The sequence below is a fragment of the Chaetura pelagica genome, unplaced genomic scaffold, assembly GCF_000747805.2.
Source record: "Chaetura pelagica isolate M959 unplaced genomic scaffold, ChaPel_1.0 scaffold200, whole genome shotgun sequence".
NCBI lineage: Eukaryota > Metazoa > Chordata > Aves > Apodiformes > Apodidae > Chaetura > Chaetura pelagica.
Window position 1 is genome coordinate 41,394 of NW_009951949.1, and position 17,973 is coordinate 59,366.

At 39.4% G+C, this 17,973-nt stretch overlaps 1 protein-coding gene across 1 annotated transcript in view; it reads left to right on the forward strand.

The window, feature by feature from the left end:
• Positions 1-13,589, forward strand: part of FAM135B (family with sequence similarity 135, member B) — a gene marked incomplete at its 5' end in the record, with an annotated part of 51,795 nt that extends 38,206 nt beyond the window's left edge. Inside the window, 8 exons of the mRNA XM_009997740.1 lie at positions 336-2,409; positions 4,144-4,310; positions 5,273-5,364; positions 7,959-8,056; positions 8,357-8,508; positions 9,906-10,016; positions 12,390-12,503; positions 13,384-13,589. Coding sequence (XP_009996042.1) covers positions 336-2,409; positions 4,144-4,310; positions 5,273-5,364; positions 7,959-8,056; positions 8,357-8,508; positions 9,906-10,016; positions 12,390-12,503; positions 13,384-13,589 — 3,014 coding nt within the window. The remainder of the gene's footprint in view (positions 1-335; positions 2,410-4,143; positions 4,311-5,272; positions 5,365-7,958; positions 8,057-8,356; positions 8,509-9,905; positions 10,017-12,389; positions 12,504-13,383) is intronic.
• Between the last annotated feature and the right edge of the window lie 4,384 nt (positions 13,590-17,973).

Here is a 17,973-nt window from a genome sequence, read left to right on the forward strand (position 1 = left end):
CAGGAATACATGGAAGCATCAGCTTTATTTTGCTTACTTATGTTTAAAAAACAGTCAGTTTGGATATAATTATGCTGAGAGGAGTATATTTTATTGATATGGTCTTCTTTGGCCTAACTATAACTATTTAGGTAGTATAATTCTAGTCAAATTCACCCTGGTATTTGCATTTGTAATATGGTACAATTTGTCTCTAATGTAGGTACAATTTATGTAATATAAATATACATACTATTTTTAGGCTTTACAATTGCTTTTCAAAGTCCCACATCACCTTGAGGTTATTTGCTGCATTCTTGCAGGTACTACTCCTTTTTTTTCTTTCCTTCTTTCAGATGAGAACTTAGAAGTTTTCCCAGACTTTGAGATGCCTGCGAATACTCAGATGGATGTAATAGATGCTAACAAAGATTTTGCATCTAGTGATTCCACTGCAGTAATGAAAGGAGACTTTGGGAAAGGTTCTCTGCTGATACACACAGATAGGATAATTGGGAATCCCTCCTGCATGCACAGTGGTACTGCAGGTGCTGCTTATACAGCTAAGGGTTTAAACCAGCACTCCACATCTCAGGTATGTACAGTGAACAAAGAAGGCCAAAGGAAACGTGAAAATATTTTCATTTCAAGTAAAGGAACTACTTCTGACTCAGAGCCAGGCAATACAGAATGCACATCAGAAGACTTTAAAACACCCGAGGAAGCATTACTAAAGGACAACAGACTTGCAGTGGATGTTACCTATGGAAATACGAAACCTAGCAATAAGGATTCCCACAAAAGTGAGCCCATGTTAATTGTCAGTGGTCAGCATGAGTGTGGATCATGTGGAACTGATGGCTTGGAAGGCAGGACTGAATTACATAAACTAGATGAATCTGGTCATCCCGAGAATAATTTAACTTCATCTGAGCTTGTGCCGAATGAATTAACCGGTCTTGAAAAACCAGGAGATCCCAACACCAAAGCTCTGCTCCCAGTTTTGAAACCTTTACCCACACACAGCTTTGAAGTGAAATTGTTCCCAAAGGAGCAACGAGGTGAGGAGAGTGAAGATTTTACTCAGATGTCTGGGGTTATCAAAAGATCTTCCTCTCTAATCTCCGACTCCGGCATTGAAAGCGAGCCGAGCTCAGTGGCGTGGTCCGACGGTCGCAGCCGGGCGCTGGAGCTGCCCAGTGACCGGGAGATCCTGCACCCCTTGGTCCGGAGGCATGGAACCCACCGGAATTCCCTGGAGGGTGGCCACACGGAAAGCAATGCCAGCTTGCCCAGCGGGATCCAAGCGTCACTCACATCCATCAGCTCTTTGCCCTTTGAGGAAGAGGAGAGGGAAGTGGAGCTCAACAAACTGACAAAATCTGTCTCAGCTCCTCAGATCAGTAGCCCAGAAGAGCCTTCAGAAGATGTGGATATATCCAAGCATGGTGAAGCAACCTCAGGAGATGCAGGAGGAAACTTTAAAAGTTGCACTGAAACAGAAGGTGAAAATGGAAAATCAGTCGTGGACTTTTCTGAGTGTCAAATCACCATGGAAAGTGGAAAACATGAACCAAGAGGACATTCACACCCCTCCATCAAACACAGTAGCAGTAACATTGAGTTACAAGGGGAAGAGGAGAAGGAAAGTTTTCCAGTGACTTACTGTAGTTTGGAAAATGAAAAACCACATATTTATCCAAAGCAGCTCCCAGATAATGTCTCTGAGTGCCAGTCACTGGAGAGCAATGGTGAATGCAGCTTAAAAACACCAAGGGCTTGTAATTACTTGAACAAAAATATGGATAAGCTTGATACGTGCACTGAGGATCCAAAGGATAAACTTACACCAGACACTTTAAAAACACAACAAGACTTCTACTCCAGTAGCAGAATTTCAGGAGAGGAGAGCTTCTCACAAGGCATAAAGCTGGTACCAGATTTTTGCTATCCTGTTCCAGCTTCTTCAGAGACCTCAACTGAATTTGGCTCTACACAAGGAGACTGTGGTAGCTCTCTTGCTGATGAGAGCCCTGCAATGTATTCAGAAATGCAGGGGTTACAAGAAATTGAGCTCAACGACTCTCCTGCCTCAGCAGAACCTCCCATAGGCTCCTGCCAGTCTGGATATCCTCAGGAACCCAAGAGTCAAGAGCATGATCTCGTAGCTAATGGCACTGGGTTTCATTTGGCCACGACGGACGGAGTAGCCCTGGAAAGCAGAAAGGCTGTGGATGTGGTTAACCTGTCTGTCTCATGCACAGCCACGTGTCTTCCCTTTTCTTCTGTGCTCAAAGAGACCCCTGCCATGGTTGGGGTCTCTGCAAAGCAGGCTGTATCCCCCATCACACGCCAGCCACTGGGCTCTTTTGGAGTTGTCCCTTCTAATTCAGAGGAGATGGCTGAAGAGACTAATGAAAGGATGCTGAAGTAAGAATTTCTAATTACTTTCTTCATAATTGTTACTGTAATACCAAGAGACCATGATAAAGTTCAGGGCTCTCATACAGTGGGCTTACTGTAAGCTTGCATGAGCTGCTGCCTGAGGAACTGCAATATAATAATCCAAACAGACAAATGGTTTATGTAGAACAAATAATTTAAACAGACGGAAAGGATGAGAACGCAGAGAGACCCAGATTATAAAAGACATTAGTTCCTTAATCTTAATGAAAAACACTGGGATTTAGATGTCTATATAACCTTTAAGAGCTGGGCCTCCTTCATGAAGTCAACCTTAGCCAGTATTGAATATTGGTCCTAGATTGTCAGTGCACTATGACAGTGTCATCACTTATTTTTTCTTCTTTTCTGCTTAAATAATTGTATTCATTGCCTAATCTATGGAAACAGGAGTGCACAATGGCTGGTAGGGTCTCAGTCTCAGCTTTTCAAACTGGAAAAATGGGAGACCTGACATCCTGGGTAGCTGGAGAAGAGGGGGTTTTGTTGTTGTTTTGGTTTTTTTAATATACTTTCTTCATTGCCCGTGGTAGAAGTGTCCCATCATGGTCTTGATGTCATAGTAGCCCATTTCACAGGCTGACACACTAGCACATGAATATTTCTTTTATAGTTTGGTCTCTCTGCTGTAATGAGGGAAAACAGTAGCATGGAATTTTCTCAACCCATTCAGTTGCCCATAATGTTGATTCTCTGCATGTGCATTCATTTGCCACCATTTGTGGTGGGCATTTTTAAAAAAGCAGTTCATTTTGCTGAAGTCCTGCTTTATCTAAGCACAAAATGTGTTCCTTCTTTTTGAAGCAAAAATATTTAAGCATGTATTTGTGCCCATTAATTCAGGGCCTCCATATCCATGGCCCAAATGCTAGATTTTTTGTTCTTATCTGCCTTAAAAGTCAGTAGGGCTGATGTAAGTAGTTCCTCTCCATTATATAAAGTGGGCTTTGCTGTCCCCAACTTTCAAAGGTTAAAGTCTCCTAAGCTGGTCCATCACAATTTTCTACCTAATTCTACACTTAATGTTGTGATTATTAATTCCTACAAGTTCTAAAGAAGTTTTGCTAAGTCAAAAAAACACTGAAGAGTTTGGCCTCTTCAGCCAACAGAATACTTCAGGGTGAATTTTTATGTAAAATTTTAGGTAGGAGAGGGCTGGCTTAGTTCTTTTAGCACTGAGCTGCTCCTCTTCATAGCTACTAGATGTTTTCAAAAGAACACGAACATGAAATCAAACCAAACCAAAAGTATCTACCATATGAGGTAACTCCATAGTCTAAGGAATGGGAGGAACATCTACCTGCTTATAAATGCACTTCATGCTAGTGAAATGATACATTTTGTATTTCACTATCTATAAGGCTGACGACATTTTTAAGATGTAACGTTGCTAATTCTGTATCTTAATCTCTTTGTTATGGCCCACCAGAAAATTATTTTTTGTAAATCCTTCATTCCTCTGGCAGATGTGAGGTGCTAATAGGCTTTAGCTCTTCTCTGTTTGTAGTCAAATAACTCAGAAACAGATTTTCTTCTCTACATTCTGATTTCTGTCAATCAGAATAGATAAGAAACAGTATCCAGGTCTCTACTTGAAAGTTACACATCTAACTTCAAGCAAATACCAGCTTCCTCATTTCTAGTTCACAGGTTTATTGTTGAACACCCAGTTCTGTTGTGATTAATTAATATATTCTCCAGTTTTTATCAGGCCAAAGAAAAATTTAAAAAAGAAATGAAGATTGAAGGATTTCTGTACAGTGACTTATCTGTACTAGCTTCTGATATCCCATATTTTCCACCAGAGGAAGAGGAAGAAAATTTGGAAGATGGAATTCACCTGGTTGTCTGTGTCCATGGATTGGATGGTAAGGCCAGAAGGAAGTGCTGTTTGCAAGTCATTTTGTTGTAAACAATAAAGGGCAAATGCTTGGTTGTTTTGCAGGATGTCACCAGGATGCAAACATTGTTTTAACCCCACCCAACACTGTCATAGGGTAGATAGTGGACAATTTTAGGAAGTGAGTGAATAAAAATCATTATTCACTGCAGAGTAAGCATGGCTTGGAATTTTTTGCTATATGATTTATAAGCAGGGAAAAAAAAAAAAAGTTACACTTGAAAATTATTGGTATCACTGGGAAAGATGTAGATGTTAACCTTGAAAGTGCAGATAAAGAAAGGTAGAGACTGAAATCTTAGGTATTCTCAGAAAGGTGGAAAAACACTGGCTTGAGCAAGGACTGTTTGCCATTCAATATACTGGTGGCAATAATGTCCTTCTCATGAGGTAGAGGTATCTCCTTTTCCAACAAAACATTTCAGAGGACTTTGGAATTACCTACTATGGAATGGGCATCTCCCAAGGTATTGGGAGCGTGACAGTATTTCAGCACCATCTCTGTTTGGGAATACACAGAGGCAGACTACTCTACACCTGGAGGTACAGCATGTGTGCTGAGGCCCCTGGCAGGGCTGCAGTGTCCCCTGAGTGCCTCACCAGCTGTGAAGGTGGAAGGACAGACCTCAGCTTTTTGTCTGTCTTACCTCTACTGTTCAGCAAAGAGAGGGTAGAGTTACTCTGGGTCAGATCCTTGTCTTTTCTTCCCCACCAATTACACAGTCCCCAGCAGCAGAAGGTGAGGTCCAACCCTACCTTCTGTGGGTATTATTTCTCTCCTGCTGTTTCAGTGCATGATCCTGTGGTGTCCTAGCAGCACTTAGCAAGAGCTCCCTGCTGTCAAGGTTTGCAGGAAGACGAATGTATTACATTTGAGTTGGTTTTTTTTTCTGTTGAAATACATCTCATAAAATTGTCATTTATTTCTAGGTAACAGTGCAGATTTACGGCTGGTAAAGACTTTTATAGAACTGGGACTCCCTGGTGGAAAACTGGACTTCCTAATGTCTGAAAGAAATCAGGTAGTACAGAGCTAATTTCTATCTTCCTTTAGATCTGCTACAAGCTGTTGACATTGCTGAAACAGGGCCCTCAGAAAAGCCTTTTCAAGAGCTGAACGAAGCAAAAACACTGGAGAATCAGGAATTTTATGTAGCATTTAGTACAAAGGCTCATTCCTCTTTTTGTCTATTTTGATAGGGTGTTCAAACTCACCAGAAAAATATTCCTAGCATTAAAGTCAAAGGCAATGACATTAGCACTTGTAGGACCAGAACTTAGAAAATGAAAATTGATTTATCCTCTCAGTTTGCAAATTAGCAGCCTGGTGCCTCTGCCTGTTGGATGCCAAGCAACACAGCACCAACAGAGAGCAGCAAGTGTAGTGATGCTAAATTCTCTGGAGAATAAGGGATATCCAGCAGTTGTAGTCAAGTGCCTTTGCTGCATCAGCAGTTGTTTCTCCTGTTGTAATGTTTACAAGATTTATTTCCTTGAATGATAAAAAAAGCACCTTCCAGAAAACATTCATTGCTACTCTAGACAGAGAAACAGAAATTGATTCTGTGCTTTGCTCTGCAATGAATCAATATTTGTGACATAGAGGCCTAACCTAATGCACAAGGTAAGGATTTTCGGTGTCCATTCAGAAACGTTATTCTGATTTCTGAACAGCTGAGAAACAGGAGTCAAAACTTTCCAAACTTCTTTGTTCAACAGCTTTTATATTTTCCAGTGGCCAGTTGGAGTTAGTCTGTGAACTTGCCACCTTCTATTGCATATGTCTTGTCAGGAGCAAACCTGCAGTGAACATAAGTGAGATGAAAGTAATGAGGGGAGCAACTTAGACTTGCATCAAAACCTCTTCTCAGGTTTTATGAGAATAAAACATCATGCAACATCACTATTAAACATTATCCAGAGCCTATAACTTTTAATGTTCTTATAATCTGGAAAGGTGAGGAAGTTCCCCATGGCACTGGAAATAGAAACTGTGTGGTTTGGTTACTGTTTGGATCCTGTAAAACATCCTGTCACCTTTTTTCCTACTCTGAGAACTTCACTGAACTTCACAGCCATTTAGCTGAAGTTTGCCTTACAGAGGAAAATGCAAATAACTAGTTTTAGGCATTAATTTGTGATACATCTGACAAGCTCAGTCACACTGAGATGATACTAAAAGGTGGAGATACAACCAAGTGATATGATGCTTAATGTGTTTGGGTTATGATTAATGTTCAGGCTGATATTCTTCCACTTTTAAACAACATGAAAGCTTTGGGATAATAACCCTAGGAGGAAATAATAAATCAACAATGTGGACAAAACAAACAGGTATAAGGTTAGTGAACTGTTTGTAGTTTATGAGAACATTTATTTTAAGGCTGAATTGCAAAGTGAATATGCTCATGCTTTCCTTTGCAAGAGCTGCAATTAGCAAGATGAGTTGTGTCACAAAAGCATTAATTACTGACATGTTTGCTCTGAATAGCAGCTCCAACATTTGATGATTGTTTTTATGGCATCTCATTAGTTGTGAATTTGATTCAGAGCCCTGTTGGATTGCCAAACGAAACAGTTCTGAATAAGTTCTGCCTGCAGTTGTGTAGACTGTACAACATATTATTTGTTTTATTGTATCACAACTGGCACTATTGTAGCAAGCAAGAAATTAGATGTCTCTCTCTAGGATTCATTCTCTTGCTGATCACTGTTGAATAGCCAACACACAGCATTTCATTAAGATAGCCTAATAATAATTTTGTGATTACATCCTTAGCGTCAGCATTACCCACATGTCAGTGTATAATTCCAAAAACTCTTTTATCATAATAATCTGTTAAATCCTAAATGCCAAAAGCTTTTGTTCCATGTGCAGAGTATGGTATCTAGAGCAGCTGAGCATTACCAGTTCTCACCAGTGTCAAGTCAGGCATCTTTAAGGTCATACTTATGAGTCTGGAATCACTCAGCCTAATATTCTTAATCTTACTATTAAAACTTTGTGGGTCCTGACTTATCCCATCATGACAGGAGCCAAATTTAGAGGCACAGTTGGTAGACAAAGAGAAATAACCACATGAGGTAATTTAATCCCCTTAAAATAAGAAATGTCTTCAAAAGAGACCTGTTTCCATGCCCTACAAAATGTAGAGTTACTCTAGTCCTAACTCAAATTCTCAGGTTGTGTTCTTGAAGCTAAATGGCACAATATAGAGTCAAAGAGAGCCTATGACAGAAAAAGTTGTCTTATCTACCCTCTGAGCTCACTGAGGACAGTGAATTTCCACAGGGTCTTTACTGAGAGCTATGTGACCCATACTGACTGATGGTATTGTTGTTACCATTGATGCTATGTGAGAAAAAAATACTAGTTGAAAAAAAAATACTAGTTGAAAGCTATATGCTAATAAACTGAAAGTGAAACTTCCTGACTCCACTTTCAAAGGAGAACTTCAATTTTTAGAGGACCTGGAGGCTCAGAAGTGTTCTCCCTCCCCCCCTTGATGAAAATTTGGACTCGTTATTACATTTCTTCATTCTACTTTAAAAATAACATCAATCTGCAATAAATAAGATACATTTTTATTCACTGACTCATTCCATTTTTTGCCAGACTGATACTTTTGCTGATTTTGATACAATGACTGACCGATTATTGGATGAAATCATTCAGCATATCCAGTTGTACAACCTCTCCATATCCCGAATAAGGTAAGTGTTCTGATAGTTAATATCCTGGAACAGTTGGAGTTACATGAGCAACATTCAGTGAAATTAGTTTTTCCCAATGCTCCCTGTGTCAAAAGCTATTGAATCAGTGAGATTAATTTTTACATTGTTGTAGATGGAAGGAGTACCTACTAGGCTGAAAAAAATGTGAAATGGTAACTCAAGGAATGTTACTGAAAGCCCTGATAGATTCCTCTCAAGAGCAATTGATATCACCTTTATGTTTAATTTAAATAAAATACACGTTTTTTGTGTTAATGTAATTCTTTTTTTTCCCAACAGTTTTATTGGACATTCCCTTGGTAACGTCATCATTCGATCTGTACTAACTCGCCCCAGGTTTCGCTATTACCTCAACAAGTTACACACCTTCCTGTCCCTCTCTGGGCCTCACCTGGGAACCCTTTACAACAACAGTACTTTGGTTAGTACAGGTAAGAGTTGATGGGAAAACTATGACTGGCTGCAGTCCACGGCAGAGTGCATGAGAGACCAACACATGGAGGTAGCAATAAATTGTAACAGCACGACTTCGACATGATAGTTGAGAAATATATTTGCTGAAGACTTCAAACATACACAGAAAAAGCTGCATTGAGGTGGGCTTTCAGTATCTACTACAAGGTCCAGCACAGTACTCTCTGGAAAGCCCAAGAGTGTGCAGCAATGAGTTATGACCTCTGCTTTCATTGTAGTCTTCAATTTCTCTGTATACTGCAAATAAAAAGAGGCATTTCTGAGGCTGAAGAATATGTTTGGAGTGCTATGGGGATGGCATGTCCCAGAATTAATCCTTCCTGAGTATTTCTGCTACCATGACATGAGCTAATGGTCTCAGGTTGCACCAGGGGAGGTTCAGATTTGATGTTAGGAAGAATTTCTTCACCAAAAAGCTTATCAAGCGTTGGAACAGGCTGCCCAAGGCAAGGGTTGAGTCACTGTCCCTGGAGGTATTTAAGAGTCCTATAGACGCAGTACTTAGGTATATGGTTTGGCTGAGGACTTGCCAGTGTTAGGTTGTTGGCTGGACTTGATCTTGAAGGTCTTTTCCAACCAAAGTAATTCTGTGATGACGTGGATAAGTCATAGGATAGTTTGAGTTGGAAAGGGCCTTTAAAGGTCAACTAGTCCAACCCCTCTGCAATGCGCAGGCACAACTTCAGCTCCGAGAGCCCCATCCCACCTGACTGAGGAAGAGGAGGATGAGGGAAGACCTCATCAGTCCCTACAACTACCTGAAAGGTCATTGTAGAGAGGTAATTAGCAACAGAACAAGAAGGAATGGCTTCAAGCTGCAACAGGAGAGGTTTAGACTGGACATTAGGAACATTTTTTCACAGAAAGAGTGGTTAGAGACTGGAATAGGCTGCCCAGGAAGGTCGTGGAGTCACATCCCTGGATGTGTTGAAGGGTTGTTTGGATGTGGTGTTGGTGGAGATGGTTTAGGGGAGAACTTTGCAGAGTAGGGATGATGGTTGGACTTGGTGATCCCAAAGGGCTTTTCCAACCTGAATAGTTCTATCATTCTAGGACCTTGAATGTCTCCAGGGATGTGGCTTCTCCAAACCTCTCCAGGCAAACTGTTCCAGTTTTTTACCACCCTCGTTGTAAATAATTTCTTCCTTATCACTAGTCTAAATCTACCCTTTTATAGGTTAAAACCATTGCTCCTCTGCAGTGAAACCCTTAGTATTTTCTCTACATTGATTAGCAATACAAGAAGAACCAGAGACTGATGTGGAGTGCTACTCTTACTGTAGGCACATGTCTTTAATCCCCTTAGTTGATAATTAGCAAACTGGTTACAAATACACACTGATTTTCATTCCAGGTCTGTGGCTCATGCAGAAGTTGAAGAAGTCAGGGTCACTTTTGCAGTTGACCTTCAGGGACCACGCGGATCTGCGCAAGTGTTTCCTCTACCAGCTCAGCCAAAAAACGGGTGAGTGGGGCTCGATCTGACTGGGGAAATATCAAGGACCATTCCAAAGGACTGAGCTGGATTGCCCTGTCCTCCAAGGGAGTAAATGAAATCTGTATTTTGTTAATGATCTTTCTTTGAACACTTGCTTTTGAGCAGGGCTGCTCTGCCTAAAATAAAATCTAATCTCTGTTTTATCTGTGCAATTTTTCTGTGCCACTTACCAGTGAATGTATTTGGCAAATTGTTAGGACCAAACAAGACCTCCATGCATCACTGAGCATGCACCGAAGTTTATATTCTGCAAACAAGAAATATCATTCTTGACAAGGCACCTTTGCTTTATTTATGCTACTAGATGAAAACCATTTTTGCTTTTCTATTATTTTGTTTAAGTTTAACAACTCTTGTCTCTAGGAAATATGACTCTGTGAAGTGAAGAGCCAATTTTATTCATTCTGACACCTTTGTACTACAGAGAGAGATGTATGGCCTCTCACTGGAAAAAAATATGTCTGAATAGAGATCTTTTTATCCTTTCCTTGGTCTGTCATGAATAAATTAAATGAATCAGGCTTTTCATAAGAAAAGAAAGCAAGCATTATCCTTCTGTTCAAGCAAATGAGAATTGCTGTTTGGTAGCTTGGTAGCCCATGAGGAGCGTTGTCCCTGCAAAAGCAGAAAGCAGAAGGCAAAATGTGAGAAGGATTGTAAAGTCAGAATCATCCAGGTAGATGCTTAGGTGAAAAATCTGAAGAAGTTGCTAGGTCCAGATGTGAACATAGGAGCTAGCATACTGAGTCAAAATAGAGGTGCCTCTGCTCTAGCATCCTGCTCGCAAAAGTAGTTGAGAGAGGGAGAAATACCAGAAGCAGTGTTGTGCTTACTTAGATAACTCTTTAAGGCAGTTTCTGGCTTTCTTAAAGAAGAATTCTCTGCTACTTTTTAATCATTTTAAATGTTCCTTGTGCTTTTCTTGAAAGGAAACAGACACAGTTCCCTATAGAAACTCTTGACAACTTCAGGACTAAGGAAGCATTTGTCCCACAGTGCTAAGCACTGATGAGGCTGCACCTCAAATCTTGTGTTCTGTTTTGGGTCCCTCATCACAGGAGGGACATTGAGGGCCTGGAGTACATTCAGAGAAGGGCAATGAAGCTGGTGAAGGGTCTGGAGCACAAGTCATATGAGGAGCAGTTGAGGGAACTGGGAGTGTTTAGTCTGGAGGAAGGGAGGCAGAGGGGAGACCTTATTGCTCTCTACAACTACCTGGAAGGAGGTTGGATGAAGGTGTGGATTGCTCTTATCTCCCAGGTAACAAGTGATAGGACAAAAGTAAAAGGCCTCAGGTGGTGCCAAGGGAGGTTTATATTGGTTATTAGGAAAAAAAATTCTTTACTGAAAGGGTTGTCGGTCTTTGGAACAGGATGCCCTGGGAGTGGTTGAGTCCAGATATTTAGAAGATGTGTAGATGTGGTGCTGAGGGACATGGTTCAGTGGAGGATCTGGCAGCATGAGGTTAGTAGTTGGACTGGATGATCTTAAGAGTCCTTTCCAACCAAAACGACTCTATGAATCATGTAATATTTTGAATATGGTAACACTCATTGTTGCTTCTCCTACCTTTTACCTCAGACTGAAGTTACAGGCTTACTAAAGACAACCAGCAGCACTCTGTGATGGTGATGGCCAACTTTTCTATGAAAATCTAGAAGTCAGGGTCTTGGCTCTGGACCCCTTTCCCATAGAGACCACAGACAGGGCAAACAGCAGGAGCCTGTTTCCACAGTCCATCAGTGGCTCATTGCCCCCAGGGAAGAGGGAGGATTCCTGGTTTCCAGTCCATGTACCAGCAGTATGCATTTATCAAGGGGCTGTTGAATGCAGGGACTGGATCCCAAGACTGCCTGAACACTGATGTACTAGCAGTGAACTTGGTTCCTCCTCACCTCCCTCTATCTGTTTTGTTTGAAAATTGTACTATTTTGTTGTGTTATTTTTGAATGTGATCCCCATTTCTGTGAACACTCTTTTATCCAAAACCACTTGTTGACTGTAGCGGGGATGTACATGTGTTTCCAATGTTTAAAGGCATAAATATTTGCAAGATTAACATGTTAATCACTTTTTTTTCAAACAGACAGTTCTTACTTTTTTGTTGACATGCAATTAACCACTATGATTGTTGATAGGTAAAAAATAGTTCACAGATGAAGCAGAAATAGGTTTGAGCTATTATGAGTTTTTCTAAGCGTGTTCCAAATTCTAATTATTATAACCTGGCTTGCACTGTAGATTTTCAAATGTATGAACATGAAGTAGACATGCTGACACTGTGTATATTTTCATCACTGTGCATCATTGTGACAAATGAATTTAATGTATTTGCCACAGGTCTCCAGTACTTCAAAAATGTTGTGTTAGTGGCCTCACCCCAAGACAGATACGTACCCTTTCATTCAGCAAGAATAGAAATGTGCAAAAATGCACTTAAGGACAGACATACAGGTAAGTTTAAGATCCTTTCTATATTTATAGAGCTGTTGAGAAATTGTGGTTTTGTGGAGCTGAGGTCATTGCACTTGAAGGATTTTTCATCATCATGATGAAAACCGAAATGTTTATTTGCTAAGGAAGAAAGTGTTCTCTTCCCACAGGAAATTACTGAAATCAATAAAAGAACCTTTTTAAGAAGCTCTTTGTCTGATGAGAATAATTTTCAATCAGGTCATAATCAAAGGCTTCTTACTGCTTCTTCCTCTTCCCTCTAATTTATTTTTTTTTTAAGTGATGATAATAAAACCAGCTCTTGACAATGTTTTTTCTGTAGTCTATGGATTTACTAGAATTGTCTCACCTTTACTTCATATAATGAAATCTCTCCCAGCACATCCAAAGTCAGGGCGACTTCCTTTTGCTTTTAACAGTGTGTGGATGATTGCCAAGTAATTTAGTCACAGACCTAAAATCTTGTTGTCTTGTAATAAAATCTATAAAGCACATCATGGCTCATGCCACCAGAGGCCTAGCCCTCCTATCAGCTTTGACTGTGTATTGTCCCAAGTATTTCCTTTGTTATGAACAAGCTCCCTCATTTATAAAATATTTCATTGCTTCAGTTTGATAAAACTTCCAGAAATATTGTTCAATGTGATTTCCCTAGAAATGGATGTACTCTTTGGAAGTAGAAAGAGACACCCATGCCCAATTATCAACATGGTTGTCTTCACACATCTCACCTAAATTACAGCACATTCTGTCCTACCTCAAATAAGAATTAAAAGGTCATTTTCTAAATCTCTCTTCCAGTGACTGTAAACAACACCAGAAGGAAAGAGGGAATGGGGCAAATTTGGCATGTAGATGTGACATCTAAACTCTTTTTCAGGTCCTGTTTATGCAGAAATGATTAACAACCTGCTCCAGCCTTTGATTGGAGCAAAGGACTGCACTTTGATCAGACACAACGTGTTCCATGCTCTGCCAAACACCGCCAACACATTAATAGGCCGGGCTGCCCACATTGCTGTGCTGGACTCTGAACTTTTCCTGGAGAAGTTCTTCCTTGTGGCAGGACTCAACTACTTCAAATAGTGCCTGAAGCACGGGGTAACAGAAGCAAACCTTTTCATTGAATGGAGGAGAATCCCTTGGCCAAAAGAGTGCAGTGTTAGAAATGAGATCAGGTGGGACTTTCAAACTCTCCATTTCTGTTTCAGAGAATAAAGATCTATGGCTTCAAGGCATTCAAACTTCCAAATATTGGTGCTTTTGGAAGAAATAAATAATCCTTCTCAGTTTCTATGTTCTTTGTCCACATAAAGACATGAGCCACTTGTGAAGTACAGAATCAGAATAGGAAGGCTAATTCTCTGAATGTGATTGGACCAATATGTTTCCCATTTCTTCTGAGTATCAACCCAGGAACATGGTTGTCCTTGATTTAATGCTTCATTATGTATTAACAAAGCTATATATTTATAGCATTTTTGGGGTAGTTAACACAAGAGCAAACAAGTATATATGAACTCAGGTTAAAACCTTCTTCGTGATGAACTGGGATGTCTGAAAAACATTTGTGAAGGTTTCAGTGTTTCCATTTGTTGAAAGAAAACATTTGGATGGTTTCACTAGTAGTAATGATGTGTAACATACAGATAGATAATGGAAAGGAGTGACATATTTAGCATAGAACAAAGATATCTTCAAATTTATCTTTTTAAAAAAATAACACTTGAAGTTGGGAAGAATTTTATCCAAGTTAGATGCTGCCAAATAAGAGGAATCTAATGGATTATTTGGAAAATACCAGTGGCATCTGTTACAATTTCTTTTGTTTACATTTGCAGAGGACCATTATTGTTCTTGTTATAACCTTAGAGGTACAATTTTTACTTTTACATTTGTATCCAAGTATATTTACCTCCCCCAATTTATTTATTTTTTAAAATGTATTACTCTGATATGAAATTCAAAATCTAGCCAGTAATGCTCCTAAAAAAATCCAACCCGATGAAAGCAGGATGGAGACAGAGAATGGAAAGCTTAAAAAATGTAAGTATGTCTTCATAGGCTCCTCTGCAATGCTCTATTAGTACTTTAATAATGACCATTTAATAATGACAATAATGACCAGTGCTGCATACAGTCCCAATTGTTATTTGTTTACAGATGGTTGAAACATTTAAAACTTTATTCATACAAAGGTATCCAAGTTGTTTTTAAGGGTTTGGACATGAACCCTTTTTTTTTTTCCTACTTTTTTAGTTCTTTGTTTGATTTTTTGTTTAGGGATTATTTTTGCTTGGGGTTTTGTTTTGTGTTTGTTTGTTGTGTTGTGTTTTTTTTCTTCTTCTATTTTTTCATTACAATTTTAATAAAATTTATCACATTTGAAGTTAAATATTTCAATAATTTTCTATATTTTTTGGTAACATTTCAATAAATTTTCAGTGTCACATCTGTTTTCTCAAGAAAGAGAAAGCATGTAATTCTTCACTTCTTTTTTATTTTAATATTTCAAATGCAGGCAATTTTTAATGCAAATATAATTTGTTTACAATACTAAGTGACCAGCTTTCTGTATCTTGTGATAAAAACAAAAAAATTACAAAGACAGTTTCAGGCATCAAGACTGAAGTAAATGACTCAGTAAATGAATATCAAGATAGTGGAGATTTCTGAAATAAGAGGGTAATAAAAATGGACACAAAAAAACCTCACAACCACAGGGAATCATTTGTACATGCAAAAACGTAAACTAGATTTTTTTCAAAAGAAGAGAAGGGAAAACCTTATGCAGAGTTTAATCAAGAGAAGAGTTGCTATCAGACTGGTAAAAGCTGCTAAAGAACAAGGCTGGTTTGACAAAGTAAGCCTCTTTTTAAAATAGGAAGGATAAATAAGGTATATATAAAAGGATGAGATTAAAATAACCTAAAAATAGGAAGATTAACTGCACCTAAAAATCATCTGCTCCTCCAAGGGGCAGAAATTATATAGAAACAGTTACATGCTGTGTTTCGATATTGACGAGTTTTATAAACTTCAAATATTACCTCAGTACTTGAATTAAATAGATATCTACTATTTTGTGTTTCTTTCCCTTTTATGCATTGCTGTTTTAAAGCTAAAAGCCAGATTTACCCAGGTAACATATACATTCTGTCAGGAGGCAACAACTTCTGGTTCCTGCTTCTTTTTGGGAAGTCTTTTATCACTTTTTGGTCTCAATATTTTAGTGCCAGCTACACTTACACATCCCAGCTTACTTCCTCCTTGGTAAATTGTTTACAGTACTTTAAATGTAGGGGGACAGGCAGGTTAAGCTCTTACACAGTGCAGGGATTTTGAGCCACAGACATGGACAAAGGAGTATGTGAAAAACAAGACAGAAAAGCAATCTTCAACCAGCATCAAGCTTCAGTGTTCTGTAGAAGTTATGCTCCTCTTTTGGAAAATGTTCAGGACTCAACAGAAAATTTTGAAAAACATTGAAAGAGAGGTTAGTTTACATGTATATACATGCCTAATGGATGTGTGTTTATATGTATGCAGCCTGTACAAAGAAGTCTGTGCTTCAATCAAGATCTCACACAGCAGTATTTTCATTCCTGAGTACCCAGGGTCTGCCAAGATACCAGTGTAGCTGCTCTCACATTCAGATGGGTGATTTCTTGCCTTGACAAGACAGCTTTCCCAGCCTTCTCTTTGCATGATTGTGAGAGAAGGGAAATGTGAAGAGGTCTTTTTTTGTATTTCTGCAGAAGGTGGTGGGTCTTTCAGTATGTTCACTTTCCCATTCTGTACCAGTGCTCTGACCGATGGATAAACATACCTGCAGGTTTCCATGTTCCTATACATATAAATTTCTTCCACAGCTCAGAGTCTGATTTCAGAATTGGAGTTGTGGAGTTGGATTAGGTCCATTAAACTTGCTCCTTTGGGGGATGGCAGAGAGCTTTTATGGAGCCTCAGAAAAATCTGGGAGATGTCACTCCTGTGAAAAGATGAGACACATTTTTTATCTTCCGTCTGCTGGCAGAACATTGTGGAAGATATTGGCAGTAATGGTCTAGCTGAGCATTCATGTTAAGGTTTCTGTAATAACCTTCCCCTCTTTTTCTCCTTTTAGTCTTTTGAATGGGATGTTGCCTTGATAATGACTCTCAATATTGTAAAGCCACTCTAATTGTGTAGGCTATATTGCAAATAAATCTTCATCATCATTATAATGTAAATAATATCCAAGTGGTCTGACTTCATCAAACCACAGCAAACAATATGGACTTATTTTCTGAGTTTTTTAATTTATATCTAGAGGAATATATATAAAAAATTACCTTTATAACAAATAGTAAAACAACTACAGTTAGTATCTTTGTTTCTGTCTTGACCTTTGGCATTTTAATGTATTGTTCTGTCACATAAAATCTTTTTAAATACATTCAAGTACATTAGCAGCATTGCTACAAGAATTTCCATTTAAAGTGAATGAACTCCTCTTTGCTTGATGTATCTATGACGGCAGAATAAAGCAGCTTTTCAAGACTTCAGAGATAAGAGAGACAACCATGACATTTTTGTAGCTTGTCCATTCACAGAGCCAGCTCTGGGCTTCCTGTTAGTTGTATTCAAAGTGAAACTCCCTTTCCTTCTCTGGGATTCTTTAGTTAAGAAAAAAAACAAAGCCAGCAGTGCAGGGTCATTTCCTTGGCATCTAGAACTCTTGGAGTCTCTCCTAGCTCCAACAGTTAAAGAGCATTTGGTTATAGAGGTTTTCTAGTGTTAAAGATGGAGTATGGGCTATAGCCAAAATGATTAGGTTTGCTGAAGGGAAGGTGGAAGCCCACATGTAGAAAAAGATCAGTGAAGAGGATGTCAGGGCTTTGAAAGACAAGGGCAAAAATGGAGAAGGAAGGAAAACAGGAAGGTGAAGCAGTAAGAAGAAACTTCATGGAATGGTTTGGGTTGGAAGGGATCTTTAATGACAATCTAGTCCAAACCCTCTGCCATGATCAACCATCAGGTTGATTAAAGCTCCATTCAACCCGACTTTTAATACTGCCAATGATGGGACATGTGAAGCCTGTTCCAGGACCTAGTTGCCACAGTTTGCAAGCTTCAAGCTTGCATCCCCCTGTGAATTTGTCTCCTTGCTCCCTTGTTTTTGGCCAAGGTAATAGCACTAGCAGGGGCAAAGAGATGTGACCCATGGCATATCATCAACATTTTTGGGCCTTCTTTACAACACCTGATCCTTCAGTGCACCCTTGGCGTGCTTGCTGCCATGGTAAGCATTTTCCTCCTGGTTTTGCATGTCTTGTTTGAAGTGATCTTGGTCATTGATAAGGTTTAGGTAGAAAGACTGAGGAAGCCTGATGTGAGTCTGCTCCACCCTTGATTGAAAAACAAGGATGGTCACTTACCTCCACAGAAAGCTGCTTCCTGGCAGTCCCTGGTGTGAAAGAGCTGCTGC